This window comes from Psilocybe cubensis, chromosome 1 (assembly GCF_017499595.1).
Source record: "Psilocybe cubensis strain MGC-MH-2018 chromosome 1, whole genome shotgun sequence".
In the NCBI taxonomy this organism is placed as follows: domain Eukaryota; kingdom Fungi; phylum Basidiomycota; class Agaricomycetes; order Agaricales; family Agrocybaceae; genus Psilocybe; species Psilocybe cubensis.
This window is the reverse complement of record NC_062999.1, coordinates 1,061,348-1,080,848: the sequence shown is the minus strand read 5'-3', so window position 1 is coordinate 1,080,848 and position 19,501 is coordinate 1,061,348. Positions and strand designations below refer to the sequence as shown.

Here is a 19,501-nt window from a genome sequence, read left to right as displayed (position 1 = left end):
CACGATTGTATATATGATTCTATTGCTAGGTCTCTCGGTCCGCTGAGGACTTCTTAATCTTCGTGGATAGGGCATTGCTAGTACAATGCATTACGTACGATATAATGTGATGTCCTTGTAGGTCCCCTATATATATATTGCTGAATGGAACTGAAATCAGCAGTTACTGCCAATGGCATTTGCCGTAATTGATGCTGATGATGGAAGGGCAAACTGAATTGGCGTTGCTCAAATCGTCTGTGGGCGTACAAAGGTCCCGGAGAACACAACGTATTTGGTGAAGGCCTCCTATTTGTTCCAGAAATAGTGTGATCTTTATCCAATGATAGCTACACTTTTCATAGGTCTTTACTATCAGCTAATTGATAAAAAGTTACCTCGAACCTGGTATCACCTCTTCTCCATTGACCAATAAACGTTTCAACTCTGGGAGTCCAGCTCTTTTCAATACGACACTCCCTAACTCTATCAGTTCCTCGCGTTTGAGAACTACTGATCTCAGTTCCAGACTCCGGAGTTCACAGAACAGCCCGACCCATTGTGGTAGGGTAGTTGATAATCCCATTTCGTTCGGTTTGATCTTGCGGTCAATTAACAAAGTTAGGTTTATGACGTATCGGAGGTGGTGAGGAGGATCTTGGGCCTCATAACGCCTGTAGTCCTCTAACAGTGCCCAACCCGGGTTTCTTCCTAGGGTGACTCTAAGATGAACCAACAAGGAATGTCGTGATGAACGCAATAAGAGATTCGGAATACTGTTAGGGCGCGCTGGTGTCTCCAACCAATCGAAGAGGCCGTCGTTACGAAGATTGTAGACAATTGCAATGCTCCGAAGATTTGGTATTGCATTGATTTGTGAGGACAGAAGCTTCAATAACCATGCCGCAGGAGTGGTCAACGTTGTAAGATTCCTGAATTCAGGAAATGGTCCAACTTCTGGACTGTCGTTGTTGTACCACTCTACGCTCGATGAAATGCTGAGCGTTTCTAATTTGGAGAGGCGGCCGAGAAATCGAAGCATTTGGGAAGCGGTTATGTGTCGAATGTGAGAAAGCTTGAGGCCAGTTAGATGTGGACAGCTTTCGGCAATTAAAGCCAAAAATATCATCCAAGCGGTTCGGGTTATGGCCAAATGTTTTAGGTGAAGGTTTTGTATCGTTGGGAGACGTAAAACTGATATAGTCCAATGAAGTACTGGCGGAGAAGCAAACATCGACGACTGAATGATCAAAGTTCGTAAAGCCGAACGTGATTGAGCGGCACGAGTTATGGGTGTTAAAACGAGGGTCCTCCCTGTGTCGGACGCACGCTTGTATATCCACGAATCGCCGTGTAACACGTCAATCCATTCATAAGAATTCGGTAAACCCGCAAGCTTTACTTTCCTAAGAAATTGCCTCCATCGTGACATAATCCTGCCTTTTCTACTGGTTTCTGGAACATATGAGTGCACCATGTATTTGCCCCCAGAAACAGTTAGTGTTCGACAACCCTTCTCCAGTATCGTGCTGAGAACCGAGCCTATCGCATCAGACCATTCCGTCAGATCCCGGTCTAGCGTCATTCCTGGATCTAATTCTGAGCAACATCCGCATCGTTTATTCGAGAATTGTAAAGAAACTGTGTTGATAGACGACAATTTCAATATGAAGTCGTTGAGTCGGCGCAAATGCATCGCTGTGTACAGAAAATCTTCTATGTCTCCCGGCATGTGAAATTTGCATATAAGATGCTTGACAGAGGGGATGAAGAGTGCGACCTTGAGTCCCGTCAGAGCGTCGAGAGATCCTGGGGTTTTTTGAGGGCTGCGTAGAATAAAGTCACAATGCTCCGATGGATTCATAATTTCGAATTTCGCAAGAAACAAGGGGAGGCAGATGAAATGCAAACGCTTCGACGATAGTGCGACATTCAGAAGGGTAGCCGCTGGAATATCAGATCGATCGAAGATCTGGAGGAGAATTTCGTCTGGGAGGTCGTCAACCCCTACGATTGCTTGAGACATGTTATCGTATAAGGAGAAAAATAGTGCCAATGTGCCAGTGGCGAGCAGCCTGACACTGGGATGCGTAAATTTAATTTCAAACTTTAAAATCTGCTTTCAAACACGAATGATGGAATACGCACAAACCATATACGCTTTATTTATATATGGGAGAAATCTTCCCTCTAGAGTGATTGGAGCCTGCAATACAAGTGAATGTAGATGAGTAAAGAAACCGATAAAAAGTCCATTTTGATTACCATCAAAAAAGGATTTGGAGATGTTTGAGTCATCCAGTGTAAGGCACACATAGCTCTGAGTTCTGAGCCGGCAATTGGTAACGTGCAACGCAACGTTCAAGCCCATTCAAGTCAATGTGGACAGTACTGAGCACCTATGGGAGGTATTAAAATTATCTCATAATTTAGCGAGTTATTGACGCCCTCTAGGTCATCAAGTAAATGTGGTGGGATTGTACGGTTTTTGAGGTGGAGATTAGTGGTACAAAGTGATAATCGCCACTGTTATTTTTGGGTAGTTTTTGAACTTAAAAGGCCCCAAGAGAAATCTTTCAGACAGAAGAAGGTCGCAAAGAAAGTTTGGTATCTTCAGCATTGTACAGGATCGACCATGAGGCATGAAATTGTGCCCATGACCATTTAATTTCCTCGCAGATCGTGGCAAGAACGTGCTGCTTTGTGGTCGCCTTGTTGACTTGATATTTCGCTTCACCATTACTTGATATTATGTAATATCGGAATCGTCCCAACTCAATTCTCGACTCGGTTGTTGCGGTTGTTTGCTGAGGCACGACTTCCATACAGCCTTTACAATTGCTTCACCCACACGTTGATTCCTCAATTCAACAGAACCCAAACTGTGCACCTGTTCTGTTGTATTCCATTACTTTGTCGGACCACATTCGGGGGACACTGTTACTTCAAGGTCTAGACGCCAAGTTGTTTGTTGTTTGGGAGTTCACGGCTTGCGGAATGTTTCGGGCCAGACCCTCAAATTTGCCAGGTTTCACGCCCATGACATGTACAGAAATCGATTGACGTGAATACGGTTACTGGTGATAGTGCATTCCTTGGTCCTACTGAGACAGTTCATCAAACGAACAGCACACTGAATCGGTATTTATGAACATGTATTCCGTAGCGTTATCACTGACGCATTTAAAATAACATCAATACATATAGGCTGGCCCACTTTCTAACCTCTTTGTGAACTAATATCTGTTCTTTACCGGATAGAAGACTGCCCCATTGTAGCATCGATTCAATGATGATACATCGACGCACCGATGAGTTGATTACCTTCTCCATACATCGTGGACTTGCTATCATACGGTTGAGCATCGTGTAGCACGAATAGGAATTATGGAGCTCCTCGCTTTGTAGTCCTTTTGTTGGTGAACCACACTGATATTATTGAAGGTCATAGGCTGCACCGGCTACTTCCCGCCATCGAACCTGCATTCATTTTTAGAAGCTTCACTCTTGGCTCTAAGTGTTGCCTCCGACTCTTGCTTCATCATATTCTCCAGGACATGTTGTCACAGTGGAATATTCCACACAAACCGTTATGTATATTTACTCAAAGTCATTGAGTGGTTCCTTCTTGCGACGGGGTACTGAATAATATTCTTTTCAGACTTCAAAATTCATTCGTTCGATGAATAAATTTGGACATGTCTGTGGCCTTCGAACCTGTCAATTAATTCTCACCGACCAGTTTATAATCGACATCCAAAAGCTCCGCTGAATTGACCATTTGCATGGAAGCTCAGGTTCGCTTCCGAATTCCGCAGTCACCCAAAATGGGTTTCTTCAGTCGTGAGCTACCTCTTGTTACCATCCGATGTAGAGTTGCTATTATGTTTTATTTAACATACAGTTCTTCCACATAGTCTCTTCACTCTTGTGAGCCTGCCTGTTCTATCCCACACTATTTTACCACACAATCAAATGACCGGCCGAGCATTGATATCCAAGGTGAAGTGTCAACGAATTGTTCTCACCTTCGGCCATGGAGAGAGAGATCCCTTTCTCATGTGTTTGTTTCTTTCACGAATCTTGCCGCGATTCTATGCTCCCATGTCTGACTATTGTTTATTCTTCTTTGTACGCAACTATTGCAACTATGCACTTCTCTTTTTTTCAATCCCAGCCTCTAATAAAAAACGAGAAATTGGCGCGCCTCTTTGTAAGCACTAATCTTTTCCACCTTAAATGGTACCTCACCACTCGTCCAACCGACATAATGCAGATTTCGCAAAGCATACAGCGCCGTCCTCGAAGAGTCTCAAATGCACCGGTCAGTTATTATTTCGTCCTCTTCTTTATGTACTTTGCTGCCCGCTGGCTACTCCCAAAGCAGTCGGATCTGCTACAAGTGTGTCTTGAATAACAGATTTCTTTGACAGCTATCCTGTGTGACCCATGGTGGTATCAAAATTTTCGGTGCCAATCCCTTTTCCTGGAGGCCTTATGGGCGCAGTCACCGGGTTTCTCATGTATCTGGATATCCGTTCAACCTGTTGACTTGTAACCACCCGTCCCGTTACATCGGATCGAAGCTGAATGGATTTTTCATTATCATACCCGCCACTGTCGTGATGAATTGCACAACACCCAGATGAGTATCTTCATTATTGGCATAGCTTACGGGCTCTCTCAGCTTACTATCCTATCAGTTCTGCCACTAGAGTATTAGAGCACCCATTCGCTCAATTAATGACCAAATGGCTACATGTCTGAGTCTCATATCGGTTATCCCAATGTTTGGGAATGGAATACGTCCGCTCCGCAGCCCATTCATCTTTGAATGCATGTATCCGGAAGTTCCGTTTTTATCTTCAGAGCGGTCGTGAACAGCTGTAATTTTAATATGGTCAGCCGTTCAAACCCCAGCAACTTTATATGCCCACTACTCTATATTCCCGAAGTCAAGGTCCGGCCAGACAATCGGACGTTGATCATGTCTGCCACTGAGAATATAAGAGCCATGGAATCACCACCGTGGAACTTGAGTTGGCAGTACTTGTTGACAACCTCTCATCTTTGGACAAGTCAAAATGTACGTTTTGTTTTTAGGTACTGTGCTTGGCAGGAATGTGCCTGCCTGCAACGTCAACAACGAAAAATATCTTTTGAAATCTCGTGATTGTTTGGTGCGTGCAAGCCCTCACATTCTCCTTAAGGCTATGTTCTACGAAACAACTTCTCTGCCTTTCAACAGGACAGTACGATGGATACGGGATGTTGATCTTACTTGACTGTAATTAGCGCCCATTTGAATTGAACAATCCAATGGCCAATCAGGAAACACCACATGACCCTCGACATGCAATGCAATTAGGCGCTCAGAATTCCAGTATTGGATCTTAAAATGTAACGCCGTAAGTTTTAAATGGGAAGAAAGTGGACAAGATTCAAATGTTATCCTTCAAAACAGCGAGTAGGACAGTTAAAGAATGGTAAATTCGAGTTAACTGTGTTGGTAGCGTTCAATACCTTTTGTAAGGCTGAATGTCACTCCGGTGTATTTGAGGAGCGATATGGATATTTTTCTGTTTCCGAGTCCTTCAGGTATTCACGGGTAAAGATTGGATATTATATGCACCTCAATCATAATCGTCCATGTGCGTCAATACAAAGCTTCCGATAGTTAGACCGTCAGCAATCACTTAAGGTGTAACTTGACCGTATACGTATCCATAGTTTAAGCTCGCTGAAAGCTGCTATTTCCCAGGTTAATCAACGGTACCATGTGGTTCTGTGTGGGTGAGTACCATGCGTCAAAGTTCTTCCTAACCAGATGAGAAATTATTTTGGTAAAACAATGGATATCCACCACTTTACAAGGTAAAATACTTATACGACAAAAGAGAGAACCAGAAAGTCTAACATGCACAACAGTATGATATCCATCATTCAATCATAAATGTCTTTAATAAATTGCTGGTTAAGACCTGGAGTTCAAACTGACCCCGAGTATAACGTAGTAAGTCAGGTATGCAAAGCAATGTTATATGGTGCATTTTTATTCGCCAACCTGAAGGGCAACTATTTGTTATTTAACTGTCAACTGTCATATGCAAAATTTGTTTCTATGTTTTTACATCCAATTGGTCGGTTGTCCAGCTTCTCGGAGCAACTAGCATTGCTGATTTCTCCGTAATCAAATGCTCTCTGAGCCGTGCTTCTATACCAACGGTGATCCAACTTATACAAAAGAAGTCCAATACAAAACCAGATGTCTATGCTAATTTCTCCGAGTGGCAACCTTTTTCTTCACATCTGGAGCGTGCGCCGTGAAGACCATAAGCTGACAGCAAGTTATTGTGTGCTGGACCATTGGAAAGACTCCCAAGACCTATTGATAACTTTAGACATGTAAAAATAGATTCTGACGTATGAAACTTAGGACTCTGATGCGATAGCACTTTGTTGTCGATCAAAAGGTGTTGAGTTCAGCATGGCTTGATCATTACACCTGGCGTCACCAAAAAGCTTAGGGGATGGAAAATATCTTTTTCCTCATAGAAGCAATTCCAAGCCCGATAGTGGGGCAGGTGAACGACAGCACAACGTTAATTCTTTCCCTACGTCTTTTATCTTATTTTCAAGACTGTTTTCCCATGTCTTATTGGAAATTTTTTGTCCACACATGCGCAATCACAAGTATATTTTCTGTTCAATACAGTGTGCACATGAGAGAAAATGACTTCCAAATGGCGCATTACGGAAGAACCCATGACAAGTAGACAGATAAAATGCCTCTTCAAAGAATTGGCCTGACTTTATGGACCAAAATAGATGTAAGGGCAACAGTATGTTCTGACAATATGTCGGAAGACCCCGGGTTATACAAGAGTAACAAATAAGAATAACTTTAGGTTTCAGTGCATATTCGCCGTTGAGTAGTGGATGCAGCATAACGGGCCCTCCATCTTGGTATTAATATAGCTCATAAGCAGACAATTAAGTTTTTCTGTATATGTAGCTAATAACCGACCACAAGACCCAAATGAGTTGCTATGTATGTCTTGAAGAACCAAGAGAGCTCATTTCAGGCCTGTCATGGACAAGCTCATCAACATCGCTCGTTGAAACGAGCTTATCATTGCACCATCCATTAACATCTAACCTGTTATGTACGCCTTACCCTCTTCATTCAGTATCAAACTTTGCCTGCTAACTGTTATATCATTTCAAAATTACCTATTAACAGCATAGATTCACTTCAATATATCAGATAAGGTTGCTATTGGGTGCTTTTGCAGATCCTATATGTCCATGAACCTATCATTCTGGATGTTGTAGTCGACTGGAGTGAGTGGATCTAGCTATGTTTACCGTGCCTATATGAAGTTTACAAATGCGACGGTGCCGCGGTGCCGATAAGTAAAGATGCACAATTCCCCACCGCCAAATTAACATGTTTGAAATATTTGGATCATGATGTTAAGACATTTGTCCTGTTGTGGATACTGATAATGATGAGCCATATACCACCATCCTCAGATTTGACCCGCTGTACTTCTGGATGGGCGCACAGTATAAAATTGTGTGTATAGCTTCTGATATAAGACAGCTGAAAGTACTCCTCACGATTGATATAACTACGTGCAAGGAAGAAAGGTAACTGAATGGCTGAGGCCATTTCGAAGTTTTTTTCCTTCAAAAAGATGATACTGAGCTTAAGTATGTTACTAGTATACATTGCTACTGGGTTGATTGGTGTACCCAAGAATATCATTGTCATTCTGTCCAGTTGAATTGTCAGATGTAATTCAGTTAAATCATTAGGCGCCCATCACGCAGGGTTGGTACTTGCCTGGAAACCTCATTAATGTTCCCGTCCGCTACGGAGGTCATGGAATGATATGTATATCTATAGAATTTGAACTGTATCTCACTGAACAAAACTGATGTTCCACTCACTTGAACCTAGTAAACCGTGAAGTCTTGAATGTGGTACTTCAGTAGAAGAAGCAGGAATTGTTTATCCAAATTCACCTAATTTTTAACCAGGACTGAGAAATTGCAAGTAAAATACATTGTGCACGTGTAAAGTTTGGCTGCGGAGTCAACTTATTTAAGCCATGTAGTAGGAGACTTGAGTACAAGTTCTGCCGAAGAGTCTGTGTTACGGCGCGTTGCATCTCACGTGATACATTTCGCAGGCTTGAAAATCGCACGCACAGAGTCAAGTAAGCGCCGTGGACTACCTCACACTGCGCCAGAGTTGGAGCCTCGTCAAAGTAATACGCAAATTCGATAAAGAATCTTTCCAATAGTTTTCGGTAGTAATAGATTCCATATTTCTTCGATGCATTGGTCCTCTTAATTGAGATGATAACTCGAAATGTGGCACTTCATGTGCAATCTTTAGACTGATAGTACACGCCAGTTCTGCCAGTGACGATCACCCAAAAGGTGTGACAGATGTATCAGAGTCTATTGTTGATTAGAGCTACGAAGCATATCTCCCTCTGAATGTGATTAACCTGACTCGGGGATTGAATATCTACGAAGGAATGGTATATAATCATTCCTTGGGACTTCGGAATGCATTGGACAGTGGCCGGATTTGTTAGCCAGTTTGAGACTACTTGCACAGTTACCGGTTCTTTTTGTTGAGTCTTATCTTCTTAGAGGTTTCTCAGAGGCGGCCAGATCAGGACACCATAATAGCAAAGAGAAGCCCTAGACCGACCAAAAGCTATAATTGCTTATCCGCAGCTAGAATGATTAAAGTGAAAATAATGTAAGGTCCTATTAAGCTAACTGAATAGCATGGCAGTATACAAAGACATGCTTCATACTTTGATATTGCTGTGATCCATCAGTCTATATGCTCAAGCTATTGATTAATAGTAGCAACTGGATTGAATCAGAAATGCAGCTTCGCGTGTGGTAATTTAAAGACGGAATCAATAATTGGTGAGTATCTTTGTCAGCATCTTTCTACCGAATGCGGCGAGTCTACGGTACTTATCACAAAGGGATCAGTGAGACAATGATGTCCCTTTCTCTAGATTTGGATGCAAATGATTCTTGTCACCAGAGCAGGGTCATTATTAACTTCTTCCAGATCACCTTGGTTTTGAAGAGCTTGTCATCGCTGAGCCACAGAGTGCCGAGAGTGAGTGTAAGAATATGTTGGAGCATGCCCAGAACATGAAAAAAAATCAATTAAGTAGATGTGGAGCTGTTTGTTCTATTATTAGACCCCATTGTTGTGCTTGACCATACCGCCACTCGAACTGAAAACCGTCTAGAAACGGAATTTAAAAAATCCTGGTCTTGGTGTACTTCAGAAAGAACAGGCAGAATTATCGTCCAAGATATGCGGTGCTTTATCTCAATAGTATAGACAGGAGTCGGTTTCAAACAGTGGACAAGCGCGCTCAATATCCATAGGTTTTGGATGACTGGAAGGCAGGGACTCGGAGTCATATTAGTCAGTCCTGGGAAAGATCCCAAGTAAGGCTTGAGCTACAGGTTGAAATCCTAGTGCATTTTTTCCCCAACAAGGACAAAGGTATCAGGCTTTCAAGAAGATCTGGATGCATGTTTTCTCGTGAATTACCGTTCCAAAGGACCGTGTCATGGATACCTATCCACCAGGAACATAGAGAAGCCACCGTACACCTCGTTGAATATCCCCATCAGCTCCACAAAGTAATCCGTAAAGAATTACCGGCTCATACAATGGGAACAAGCGTTGCAACTGAATGACACGTTGTTCGAGATGCGGAAAGTTACGCATGGCTGAATCTTGAACAAAGAAAGATAAACGTTTGTTTGCAATAGATGATCAGGATCTATACTGACATATACACAATGAAAAAAGATTTCACCAAAACACGAGGGAAATAGTAGAACTGCCTCATTCCCTCTACCAAACACCTGGATTGAAGTACAGCACGAAGCTCTTCTATATCAAAGAACCCAAACAGTGCCAAAAAAAATGAGGTTCGGATCCCCGATATTGACATCTGATTTATGGTAAGCATCCTGAGCCTGAGAGTAAACGGAAATCTAGGGTGCACTTAGCAGAGCGGGTCAAATAAAAGGGCAGGTCAATACGATTGTCTTGACTCACGAGGTAGTACGATCATACTAATCGGCAACGAGGTTACATCCGGAAACAACCTCCTTATCATTATGTTGGCTCTGTGCCACTCAACTCAGCCATGGTGATAATCTCGTGGTGAGATACTATGAGATGAGAGATCTATCATGGGCGCTACCTGAGTATTTGAAGTTATTAGGCAGCCACGACTTTATTTTGATGCAGAAAGAATTTGATCATCATAATGGAAGGTAAAGTTGATGAAGGGCACTACCGGCACTGTCGCTCTGCCCTCAACTTATGACAACGAGGTCTTGTAGTATGCTTGATTGAAGCCGGCGCTTCTTATACAAAACAATGAAACAGCAGACAATTTGAAATAGCATCTATCATAAAGATGCACGCGTTTGCCTTGAGGTTGATTCGAAAGATGTAGATTACAGGTATTCCTGTAAGTGTAGTCCTGGATCTCCCAATGGTCCATAAAGAAACCAACGTCTGAGAAAGTCGGTCCGGCCGCCTTCGGCCGTGCCGTAAAGTTCGGCGCTTTGAATATTATATTCAGAATTGAATTCTGCGGGAATGCCTGCCAGAGGTGTCTTTTTCCGTAAAGAAATATGCGATTTGGAAGAGGTTTCTGTGCTGTGGGCTACAATGTAGCAAGTTGACATTTTCCCAGATAATAAATACTCTCGCCCTACAAGTATTCCGGCGGCAACAAATATTGTTGTGCAGTGGAACACGACGCACTTGTGAGAAAACGAATTCCCATAGGCCAAAGTCCCGGAAATTCATGCTATCGTAGCACATAAGTGTAACATGACCTAGTATACAGGAAATTGTCAGGTGAAGTCCCAAATCATGCCTACACGGGGGATAGAACTGTCAACAACAGACGTCACGACCTATCCCAACGTCAGTGCCACAAGATAGTCCATTCTTTACTGCTATTACCTCGTTACGGCCTGTGTAGGAATCCACTGCATTTTGCTTGTCCCGAAAATTCCAGAGTCCAGGCTCGAACTCCTGACTCGTGGAGATTAACGCGCGCCTACGAAATTCCAATTTGTCCACAACCCCACAACGCATTACGGACCTTGCCGAATCGTATATCCGGGTACTCTCGACCCGGTTTAGAAAAGGCTGAAGGTGAACAGACGGTTTGATTTTTTGTGGTTATTCCGAATGTAGTGTGAACGCAAGCGAAGACACGCACTGAGGCTTGAAGGATGAAGCAGGATGAGGCAAAAGGCAGTGCCAAGTCTTACGTCCCGGCACAGTTTCGTCATTGACCAAGGCCTGCAACGTTTATCCAAGGTCCGTAGACCGCGAAAGCACACAATCACACTCGATCGAACAGGCGACGTACATAGTTCCGAGAATCGAAAAGCTATCCAGCCTTGCCCGACTCTAGGTCTTTAGAAAAATACCGGAAAAGAATCAAAGCAAAAAAAAAGTTGAATAAAAAAAGATAGGCAAGAAGAAATGGATGCCATCGGAATCGACAAGGAAGAAATTAAACGGTGCCTTGCATTTTGCCCCTGCTCTCCACTGCCCCCGCCGTCTGATGTACGAGGTACACAGATGATAGTCCAATGGGCGATACGACACACAATTCCGCACGGTCGCCGGCCAATGTTCAATAATGATGGTGATCCTTGGGTACATAATAGACAAAGATCTCATTCTGGGGATACGCGGATATGCAGAGAGGGCAACCCGAGAGAACTCAGCAAAAAAAAAAGCTGAGAGAAGGGGCAGAGAAGGGGCATCGAAAAGCGCAAATTTCAAAAAAAGGAAATTATGCTACTGGATAGCAAATAGGAAATGGATCAAATTGATTGATTTCGTGCGAAATTGTCACCCAATCAATTTGAAATTTTGGCGCCTGACGAAATTGTGCCCGATGTGGCGGGGCTGACTGACTGGCCACGAGAGCACCCTTGATAGTTTTCCGTTCTCCGTTGCATGCATCCGCCCACATTTCTTCCTTAACCATATGTCTCCTGTATGCGTCGCGCTGTAATCCAGGTATTGAGATTCTATTAGCACAGCCAAGTAGGAGAGAAAGGGAAACAACCCGGGAGCGAGTCGATTGGAAGAGCATTCAAGGAATCGACACATTCAAATGCAAAGCATCGGATGTTTGAGTGGTTGACGTGCGTATTTGACGCTCGTCGATCGGGGCACGGACCTATGCGGCGCCGCCTTTGCAGATTCGCGTTTGTTTTGTTTGTTTGTTTATTTTTTTATCTGCGTGCCAGGCCCACGGGTTTCACAATGGAAAAGAGTCTCGGAGCCGACAAGGACACTCTCTTGCTCTCTTTCTCACAGCTTCGAAGAATGGAGTGTACCGCATTTGGAAATTCCCGACGCACGTCGAAATTGTGTGCCTGCGGTTTACGGTCTCCAAAAAACCGATGGCGTAATGCAGCATTAGATGTTTAATGGAGTCGGCGACAGAACAGGTTGGTGGCGGTGAGGCTCAGCGACCTGCACTATGAAATTCGACACCCCGGAGCTCCGTAAATACTGTCTGGAAGTGAGCCCGAGACCGGGCCTCGGAGGAAAGATAATGCACAGTCGAGTAACGTAGCGTCCAGTCCTTCCTCGAAAAAACAGCCTCCAGAGATGCCAGCATCCTATCCAATTCCAATTCGCAAATGGGGAGCTAATTCCCGAAGGTGGGCTAGTCGGCCATGTCATACCCTAGTAGAGCCCTGGTGTCCACATCGTCCATATCCACAACTTGGAGCCTGCCAGTGGAGTCTCCGGGCACGATAAAAATAAAGCAAGGCTATAGCACTCCTTCCCAAGTGTCCAACCCTATGCCCTTTCATTCATTCAAAAGGTCCCAGTTCCAAGCGATTCGATTCGGCCGAGGACCCCTTGTATTAGACATGAGCAGTGAGCAGTGGGTAATGTATAGGTTGATAGATGGCACAGTGACAGGGCACGACACGAAGGCGCTGTTCTCGATAATCAAATTTGTGAGTGAAAGACTGCAACGACGCCAGCGCGTGTATCGATAGCATTAGCCTCTAACTTATCGATTAAACTGTCAATGCATCATATCACGACATACATATAATACGTAGCTTTACACAACCGTCGGTTCGATGTTCCTAGACATATTCCAGAAACGAAAGTTCAGAAGACGGAAATTTTGAAGAAGAAAGAAGAAGAGCACACGCGCACGACATACAAATAAATCATACGCATATCACATACGTATGTGTGTATGTAACATAAACGCATCCTCACCGGCTCCTTCTCTGGCAAATCCCTAGTTGATCTGAAATTCTGAACGACTTCGCAAAGTTGGCGTTAGCTTTGGGGCGCACCTCCCTATAGCATAGCATAGCTAAGTATATCTACGTACAGACGCATTCCTTTATCCCTCTGAGGATTCGGTGTATGCCAAGCGACAGCCTAAGACGTCCAAATTGAGTTATTACGAACTTTATACCTGACAGGTCCTGCAGGGTCGACGGAACTGGAGGAACCTGAATAGGTATCGCTCGGCTCCGGGATACTGAGTATATTGACATGCTAACAAATGTGTAAGTAGGAGTGGGTCCCTCTTTCCATTCGGTTTTGCGCGCATATATGGAGAGGTCTTGGAAGTTGAAAGGCCGCAGAGACGGGGAGTCGCGGTCTAGCCAGAGGCTGGAGGGTATGTGAATAGCTTTGATAGTTGCACAGTGGGTTTCGATATATACCCGCTTGCATCGTGCATAGCAGCAGTCATCCAGGCAGCAGTCAGAACGCGACCACGATGCATCCGAATTCCTTCGCCGTAGTCGACTGTCGACAACAGGCAACAGTCAACACGTCGTTGAACCATGAAACTGGCGCGAACGCTGACGAGTAGAGGTGGTGGAACTGGAAGTACCTAATCGCAAAAAGTCCCGCACGGGACGTAAACCAACCATCCAATTTCTGAACGAATATAAAAAAAACGGTCTTTTAGAGTCGAGACCGTCGACGGGGGGCCGTAATCGTTCAGGATTGTGTGTCGCTTCGGCGCACATCGAGTGCGATTGCTTTATCTATAGTTTATTTTCGTCCATTCAGAACCACCGCAGGCGATGATGACAACAACATATATACATACATGTATCCTGCAAGTGCAGACATTCGAAAGCGCGAGGCGTGAGTCCCTCCAACAACATGGAGTGGAGCCGAACTTCCGAATTTTTGTAGAATTGAAGTGGGTTGCAATTTGGATAATGTCGCCAACGACTCGGGGCGACGGTGCAATGTCGGATTCGATTTCGCGCGCTCGCGAACTAGGAATTGCGAATTGGGGAATTCCTTGGCCACTATGGCGAATCCCGCGAAAGATAGAGATGTCATACTGCATAAGAAGTCAAGTCCTAAGAAGTCGAAGAAGAAGCACGCCAAAAGAAGGAAGTAGAAAAAAAGGTATGTTACATGGTGTGCTAATTCTGTCAAACATAAAATAACACACACCGGCCGGTCATTTTTTTTTGTACATTTCTTTTCGTTGCATGTTCTGGTGTTATGCTGGTTTAGCGTGTTAGGATTGACAGTATGTATCGGTCGTGTACGTACACGGATTAACCAAGTATGTACTTGCGAGATTTCGAAAGCACCGTCCACGTTGCCACTGTCAACGTCAAACATTTCGCGCTAGTCGTCGATGGCGATGCTGAAGAGCGTATTTTGGAAGCATTTAGACCCTCGAGCAAGCTAGATTTAGGATGGATTATATTAGACAAGTCGCCACAATTGAACTTGAGAATCTGATGATGATGAGAGCGTTGATACATCCTGCCCATCACTGACAGCGCAGCCTAAATGCCTACAACAACTGAATCAAATTTAATAGAGTTGGAACTGAATTGAATTGAAGATAATAGACACACTTGTTTTTGGCCTTGTGCTGCACCCACGAGACCGAGAGGGTGATACTGATACTGATAATGATAATGACGCGACGGTGCTCGATGCTTTCTTAGCTCGTGGATGAATGATGGCATGGTGTGGGTGCCAGGTGGGTGATTAATTGATTGCTGCTCGCGTCACGCGTGCTATTTCTGGATTCAAGGTCGCTCGCGCCGATGTAGGCCCACGGGGATCGGCATCGAACCACTACCTTCATTCACTGGCGCAGTAAAACCTTGCGTCGTCTCTCAAGGTATGATCCACTCCAAGCTTTCGCCAGGCGCTCGTACCGTTTGGCTTCAATATACGCGGGGGCGCAGAGGTAAGTCAACAACACACGCCCAGTGCCCACGCTCGAATCGCTCGCACCGTTCGCGCTTTCCCCGGACAATCCAAAGAATTCGTTCGGCGCACCGTCTTTATGCAGCACGAATTCCCCAAGGCTACATTATACACGCGACACAGGTGGAACCCAAGGCGGCTCTGGCTTGTTCTCTATATATAAATTATTAGTACCATATTGACAATTGACGCGGTTGATTTGGGTGAAAATTTTTAGAGTGGCTTCTTGAATCGAAGTAATATAATGATGCATATGATGAATCAAAATCGAATGGCTCATTGGACCCGTTTGTAAAGTCCTCCGGACGCTGTATAATAAGCGTGCATCTACGAATATATTATAAATTTATCAGGATGTGTATGTGTGTGTGGCCGGGATCTGAAGGTCCTCATCTGCCTGCATCTTCCATCCAAATAAATTTGGCTTTATTCGGTGTGATGCAATCCACTGGCGTGCGTTCTTGAAGGCGATAACATAGAGACCGCGCATGACGACAGAGACTCAATATCCATGGCGAGCGAGGACGAATGAAAAGAAAAAAGGTCCTAGAATTGCCATCAACACACCGCGTCATCCGCGACGGATGACGGACAGACGCAGAGACAACCTCGGAAAAAGGAAAGACGACGTCACTACCTCTGACGGTTCATAGTCATAGCAGCTCTGAAAATTCCGAGTGTGGGGGGCACGAGAAAAGGCACCCCGCACCACGACCGATTGGGGGCACGGGTGGGGTGGGGTGTGGCCCACGCATGCCCACGACGCACAGCCGTCTCAGATGGACTTGGCCACCACTGCACCGCACCGCACTTGGGACGACGAGGACGAGGACGAGAATCCGCATTGAGTCCCTGGAAATTTTTTTAGCGTCCTTCTACGATCACAGGTGTTCGTTCTTCCGTCTTCTATCTATCGGTTCTTGATTCTTCTTTCTACGTATCTCTGGGTTCTATTCTCGTGACACACTGACAGGACGCCGACGACGCAAGGCCTGCGAACACACAACGAACGGATGCGACAATAGAGAAAAAATGGTTCTTGGGTGCAGCGTGAAAGTCTTCTCTCGCATGTACATGATCAATCGATCAAACAAAATATAAAATTTTTATCGTAAAGGACGCGAGGAAAGGAGAGGAGAGAGCTACATATTATCATCGCACACACATTGAGCAGATTAGATTTCCTAAAATGACCGAGAACCCAAGTCCGAAAAAAAGAGTCGAGGAGATGTGGGGAGTGGCGTGGAGGCGGAGTGTCAGCGTCCGACGGAGTCATGGATAGACGGACGCAAAAAAGGACAGAAAATAGAGAGAATAGGCAGAAAGTATTAGAGGCGAGAGGCGGGGGAGGTGGGGCGACGAATGTTCTAGACTCTGAGACAGGTGGACTTGGCGCGCCTGGAATTTGTTGTCCTCCGTTCGCTACGAGGGTCTGCAGAGAGCAGCTGGTGGGTATACTATATTTCGGAAAGCGAGTGTTGGACAGAGACAGGGAGAAATGGATTAGACGAATAAAGTAGAGCCGGGAGGAGATGGCTGGGCGTTGTGTCGTCGTTTTCCTTATCGAGGCAGAAGGGCGGCCGACGGCACGGTGTGTCTTTGCATGCTGAGGTGAGAATGGATCAGGCACTGTTATTGGATATGTTCTTTAGACGCGCATCGGAGATCGAATAATTTTAATAGTAAATATCGGGATGGCCGGAGGACGGAGGGGTGGCCCAAAAGAGTGGATATGGGATCTGAGATTGAGCTGGATTGGATCGGCGCAGGATTCTTGGAAGTTGGCTAATTCGAGATAATGTAAATGTACATCCTACATAACCGCAGCTGGCGTTTATCTGCCCATTCTCCCCACCGCCAGTATGAACTACCAACTCCATTCGCAGGACTACTACGACCCAGCTCTCGAGCTCGACTTTACCCAGTCCTGGTCTCCCGAGAGCAAGAAGCAGATCCCCCGTGCTGCTTCCTACTACAACAACTCTTACGACCTCGCCACAGACGACTGGGGCTACCCTCTCCCAGCGCCCCAGTATCCAGACCACGACCAGCCTAGGATCAAGCAGGAGGACCTCTACGATCCCCATGCTTTTCACCAGCCGCTTCAATCCCATCCACACTCCGCCACCTACTATCCTCCCCAGTCCTTCCACTCCCAGACTCCTTCCCAGCCCCAGCCTCCCTCCCAGCCCCAGCCCCAGCCACAGTCCCAGCCTCTCCTCCATCCACTCGCCAGACCCGCCTTCCAGTACGCTCAGACAATCCACCCCGCTGAGCTCTCCCCAGTCACAGACTCCTGCCCCTCCGTCTCCCCGCTCTCCGCCTACACAGATCTCTCTACCGCCGTCCATGACCCATCCCACTACGCCGTCTGCCAGCCCCAGCACACCACCATCGACCTCAAGTCATGGAACGACGACCGTCGCGCGTCTCTCGCCAGCACCGCCAGTCTAGAGAGCGACCTCAGCTCCGTGCCCTCCCACCACTCCCACCACATGGTCCCCCTCGACATGGGTCTTGACCCCATCGACGGCATGGCCCTGGGCATGGCTGGCGTCGTCGTTGGCGGTCTGCCGATCGACATGACAGGTGTGCCACAGGAGGCCGTGTGTGCCCCGGAGGAGGACATTGGCGGCGAGGAGGACGCCGAGGGCGAGGACGACTGGGACCACACCCAGCAGCAGGACGTCCAGCAGGTCCAGTATCAGCAGCAGCAGCAGCAGCAGCAGCAGTATATGAGCGAGGGTGTTGAGAGTGTAGCGGACGGCACGGATCGGGATGGTGAGGGCGACGAAGAATTCCACAGCGCCGTCGACAGCAGCATTCAGCAACACCAGCAGCAACAGCAACAGCACGTACTCGATGAAGATGGCGAGGAGGAGATGCCAGTCGAAGAGTCAGACTTGTCAGAGGACATCGAGGCAGAGGCTGAACCAGAGATCAAGCGCGAGTACGAGGACAGCGATCTCAGCGAGACAGAGGAGGAGACAGAGGAGGACGAAGACGACCCGGACGACCCAGAATTCGTGCCCCGGCCCAGGCGTCGCACCAGCTTGCGCAGGCAGTCGACATTCCCTTCAGCCGATGGCGAGCTCTACGCGCAGTATGGCGCGACGGTGCCCTTTAGCAATATCATGAACGAGGGCCGCACGCTTCGTTCGCGCTCTTCTTCCGCGCGGTATACGCCTTATCCCAGCAATTACCCCGAGGGCTCGACTTACAACGGAAACGGCGAACATGGATTCGACCACCACGGCAGCAACGACAACAGCGGCGCGTACAACGAACGCGCGCGCGGAAGGAGGTACAACTCTACATCATCTACCACATCCTCGTCTGCCCACCCTCCGCGATCTGCGTCGTCGCTTTCTGGCTCTTCGGGCATCACAACAACAACAACAACGACGGCGACGAGACGGCGCCTACGGCCATCCAACACGCTCCCTGTGCCGATCCCTGTGCCGAATCTGACGAAGAAATCGCGGGGACGACGAGTGCCAACGATGTCGTCGCTGGAGGATGTGCGTAGCGCGGCGAGCGGTGCGGGGAGGAAGAGGCAGAACGCGGGAGGCAAGGCGGCGCGGATGTACCTGTGCGATGTGGACGGGTGTGGGAAATGCTTTGCGAGAGGCGAGCACCTCAAGCGGCATGTGCGAAGCATCCACACCTATGAGAAACGTGAGTTGTCTCTCTGCTTATTTCTTTCCCCTTTGCGCTTGGGTTTTGGTTTTGGCTTTGGCTTTGGCTTGACGGCTGGCGACATTTGGCTTTTCGATCTTGGCCCTGCTCTGTTGTGCTATTTTGGACTAGGAACTAACCGCGTGTCTATTTTGCAGCACACAAATGCCTGTATCCTGGCTGTGGCAAGGACTTTAGCAGGCACGACAACCTTGGGCAGCACATGCGGGTGCACAAGGACTATGTGCAGGAGGGCGTCACAGTGCCCAACAGCGGCTCGTCAGGGTCGTCGCGACGCAAGTCGACGCAGAGCTGAACCTGGGAGAGGCAAGATTGGGCACGGCGGCGAATACAAAGCATCTCGGCGATTCGCAAGGCTTATTTTTGGGGCAGACTATCTCTCTTTCACTGTGGGTTGACCGTTGGACATGCTTTTCGCCGTGGTTCCTCCGAACATATGTCATATTCGCCACTCAGACCCTCAGCTGCTCACCACCA

At 46.6% G+C, this 19,501-nt stretch overlaps 3 protein-coding genes across 3 annotated transcripts; 1 reads left to right on the top strand and 2 right to left on the bottom strand.

Moving 5' to 3' along the window:
• Positions 1 to 373: 373 nt before the first annotated feature.
• On the bottom strand, positions 374 to 2,005 carry JR316_0000300 (uncharacterized protein; the record flags this gene model as incomplete). The annotated part of the gene is made up of 1 exon (XM_047886115.1): positions 374 to 2,005. The coding sequence occupies one exon, from the start codon at positions 2,003 to 2,005 to the stop codon at positions 374 to 376; it is 1,632 nt and encodes a 543-aa protein (XP_047753861.1).
• Positions 2,006 to 13,446: 11,441 nt separating this feature from the next.
• On the bottom strand, positions 13,447 to 14,431 carry JR316_0000299 (uncharacterized protein; the record flags this gene model as incomplete). The annotated part of the gene is made up of 2 exons (XM_047886114.1): positions 13,447 to 13,741; positions 14,190 to 14,431. The coding sequence occupies 2 exons, from the start codon at positions 14,429 to 14,431 to the stop codon at positions 13,447 to 13,449; spliced, it is 537 nt and encodes a 178-aa protein (XP_047753860.1).
• Positions 14,432 to 17,187: 2,756 nt separating this feature from the next.
• JR316_0000298 (uncharacterized protein) lies at positions 17,188 to 19,319 on the top strand (the record flags this gene model as incomplete). The annotated part of the gene is made up of 2 exons (XM_047886113.1): positions 17,188 to 19,003; positions 19,162 to 19,319. 2 exons carry the CDS (start codon positions 17,188 to 17,190, stop codon positions 19,317 to 19,319), a joined length of 1,974 nt encoding a protein of 657 aa, XP_047753859.1.
• Positions 19,320 to 19,501: the final 182 nt, after the last annotated feature.